General features: G+C 38.3%; 1 protein-coding gene across 1 annotated transcript; it reads left to right on the top strand.

The window, feature by feature from the left end:
- Positions 1 to 1,948: 1,948 nt before the first annotated feature.
- On the top strand, positions 1,949 to 2,411 carry LOC120195351. Its single transcript, XM_039197406.1, has 2 exons — positions 1,949 to 2,086; positions 2,163 to 2,411. The coding sequence occupies exons 1-2, from the start codon at positions 1,949 to 1,951 to the stop codon at positions 2,409 to 2,411; spliced, it is 387 nt and encodes a 128-aa protein (XP_039053337.1).
- The last annotated feature ends 333 nt before the right edge of the window (positions 2,412 to 2,744 follow it).

Raw genomic sequence — 2,744 nt, 5'->3', positions numbered from 1 at the left:
TTATGCTACTACTGAATAGGGTGTCTGAAAATGGTTGAAGTTGAAATTGAAGTCGACGTGGAGGTAGGATCGGCGGAAAGAAGAAGAGAATGACGTAAAAGATGGATCCATGGAGGTTTTTCGATTGGAACGATTCTTACCGCGAATGGTTCTTAGAGTGCTTTTAGTCAAAGCTGATGATTGCACTCGTCAGATTATCGCCGCTCTTCTTCATAAATGCAGTTACAGAGGTTTATTCTTTACCTTTTATTTCTTCATTTTGTTAAATCGGTTGTTATTTTTATCTAGATCTATCAATTAATTGTATTACTAGTTTGATTCTTTTACTTCTCTTTAATTACTAATTTTCAATTTTCACAGCTAAAGCAATCGAGTTGTTCACACGATCGAACTGGCATCAAATCTGGGTCCTCTAATGGGTAGAAGAAGAACCTCAAAGGCAACCCTTCAAATAGTAGAGGATGGAAGAAGACTAACCCTTCGTAGCCCTTGACGAACCACATTGATGAACTCTGAAGAATTTACTCGATTTTACACTTAATTTTCTTGCATACTCATTAACGATATTCTCTGCACTGGACAAGGAAAGAACGATCGTTTTTCACCTTTTCTTTTCTTGTTTAGGTTTCAAATCCTTAATTTGGATTTCAGATTTCAACAATTATGTTTGTCTTTCTTTTCATTCATTGCTCAATCTGTTTTGGAATGAGCACAGTTGGCACCCAATTGATTTTTTTAATAAATGGTTGTTAAGCTGATGGTGCACAACAAGAGCCGCTGTTTTTAAAAGTGATTTTGTGTGATGGAGGCGGTGAAATCTATTAAATATTATTTAGTCATTATATAACTAAATAAAGAGTTTGGTGCAAATGTTGTGTTATTCGTAGTCTTTACCGGTTCAATTCCCATCCCTTGCGTTTTCCCTGATATTAGTTTCTTTAAACAAAAACCAATGTCATAAATAATTAATATAAATAATATTAATCATAAAAATTTATTTTATTTTAAAATTTGACATAGTAGTTTCACGTCATTCTGATATCTAACTGGTTATGTCACATCACTTCCACGTCCATGTGTGTTGCTCCGTTAGTATCTGGCGTTGATCGTCAGTTGACTAATGGTTTCATCCATCAAAGATGATTTTGACTCAAAATTAAACGTTCAGTTGTCAAATGTTCTAAAAAAAACATTACGGACAAGTTTCACACTACTGTTAAACGTTAGGGTTATTTTATTACATTATGCTTTAAATAATTATTGAATATGTTCATTTGGTTGTATTTGTATGAAAGAAAATATTCATAAACTTCGCTTGTAGCAATCGACATCCAACAAGACAATACACAAATTTAAGGCTAATTTTTTCATCCAAGTAAGGCCTAAAGATCCTAAATTAGTCCAAGATCATACTCTATTCGGGTGAACGATTGTCTTACGAAACGTTTTCTCTCGAAATAGGCCTGTGATAAGGTGATCCTTTATCGACTTTTTTTTTTCTACTGTGCTCTTAGGATTTATTTCCTCCTACATGGTGAACAGCAGGCTAGTTGGCTCAGGGGTCTTCGAATTTGTCAAACAGCTCCTCGGGTAACCCATCTTCTACATGCAGACAAAGTCTACTATTCATCCGTAATTTGTCGTCGAATTTCATTGGGTCAAAAAGATACTTCAGATTTATGGAACTGCCTCAGGATAATTTGTCAACTTTGCCAAATCCAAGCTATGCTTTGGGGCTCACACCACAGCAAATACACGTGCTCACTTAGGCGTCATATTTAGGGTAACCACTATTGAAGATCGGGGAGTATACTTAAGAGCTCCTTTGGTAATTGGTCGAAACAAATCGACAACGTTTGGATTTCTTCGCGACAAATTCATCTCACAAGTTCGAGGCTGGACCAAGAATTTGTTGTCGTACGGAGGGCGGTCGGTGAATATCCAAGCGATGGACCAGAAAATACCAACATACATTATGGGTTATCTTCTTCCAGAGAGTATCGTTTCAGACATGGAGGTCGTTCTTCGTAATTATTGGTGGGCGGGTAGTCCAATGGATAGCGGATGGTCGATGGAACGGAGCACTGTATGTCAGGAGAAACGTCCGGGTGGTATTGGGTTATGGGATCTTTAATCTTGTTTTGTTGTGTAAACATGTTTAGCAATGTTTATCTTCCCCTCACAGTCTCCTGGCTAGTCTTTATGCGGCTAAATACTTCTCTCACAACAATATTTTTTATGCTCGATTGGGTAACCGATCTTTGGTTGCTTGCAAGGTATCTCTCAATATTGTCGACCTTTTGTGCAGGGTATTTTGGAGGGTGGGTGTCAATAGCCAGGTTCGAAGGCATTCAAATTCATGGGGTGTTCGGCTCCTATCAGCTTTCAATCAACATGTAGATAGTGCGTAGAACTAGTGAGGTAAATTCATGATTCCTGATGTTCCTCAATGGGATAATATGGAGGTGAAGGCGGTTTTTACTACCCCTAATGCAGAGACGATTCTAAACTGCCCCATCACCCCGGTTGCCAATGATGCTTTGTTATGGAGTGGACATTCCACCGGAGTATACTCAGTTCGGTCGGGTTATTTCTATCTAATGATGCAATCTCAGGATTCATGAAAATAAATGGTTACCGGCTGGTAGGTGGCTGCTTCTAGTCGAGCGTTACTGGCTTCATTTGATTGGGCCATGGGATTATCGGGACCTGACTGACTTTTTTCAGCTGCTCCATGGACAAAT

Source organism: Hibiscus syriacus, unplaced genomic scaffold, assembly GCF_006381635.1.
Source record: "Hibiscus syriacus cultivar Baekdansim isolate YM2019G1 unplaced genomic scaffold, ASM638163v2 tig00117012_pilon, whole genome shotgun sequence".
In the NCBI taxonomy this organism is placed as follows: domain Eukaryota; kingdom Viridiplantae; phylum Streptophyta; class Magnoliopsida; order Malvales; family Malvaceae; genus Hibiscus; species Hibiscus syriacus.
The sequence above is the reverse complement of the archived record's forward strand: the minus strand, read 5'-3'. Positions and strand labels throughout refer to the sequence as shown.

What these genes read in the sequence shown, in the direction of transcription:
- LOC120195351 (XM_039197406.1), top strand. Translation starts at nt 1,949, where the DNA reads ATGGACCAGAAAATACCAACATACATTATGGGTTATCTTCTTCCAGAG. An exon ending in GGTCGATGGAACGGAGCACT is followed by an intron (nt 2,087 to 2,162) that starts GTATGTCAGGAG and finishes AAACATGTTTAG; the next exon opens with CAATGTTTATCTTCCCCTCA.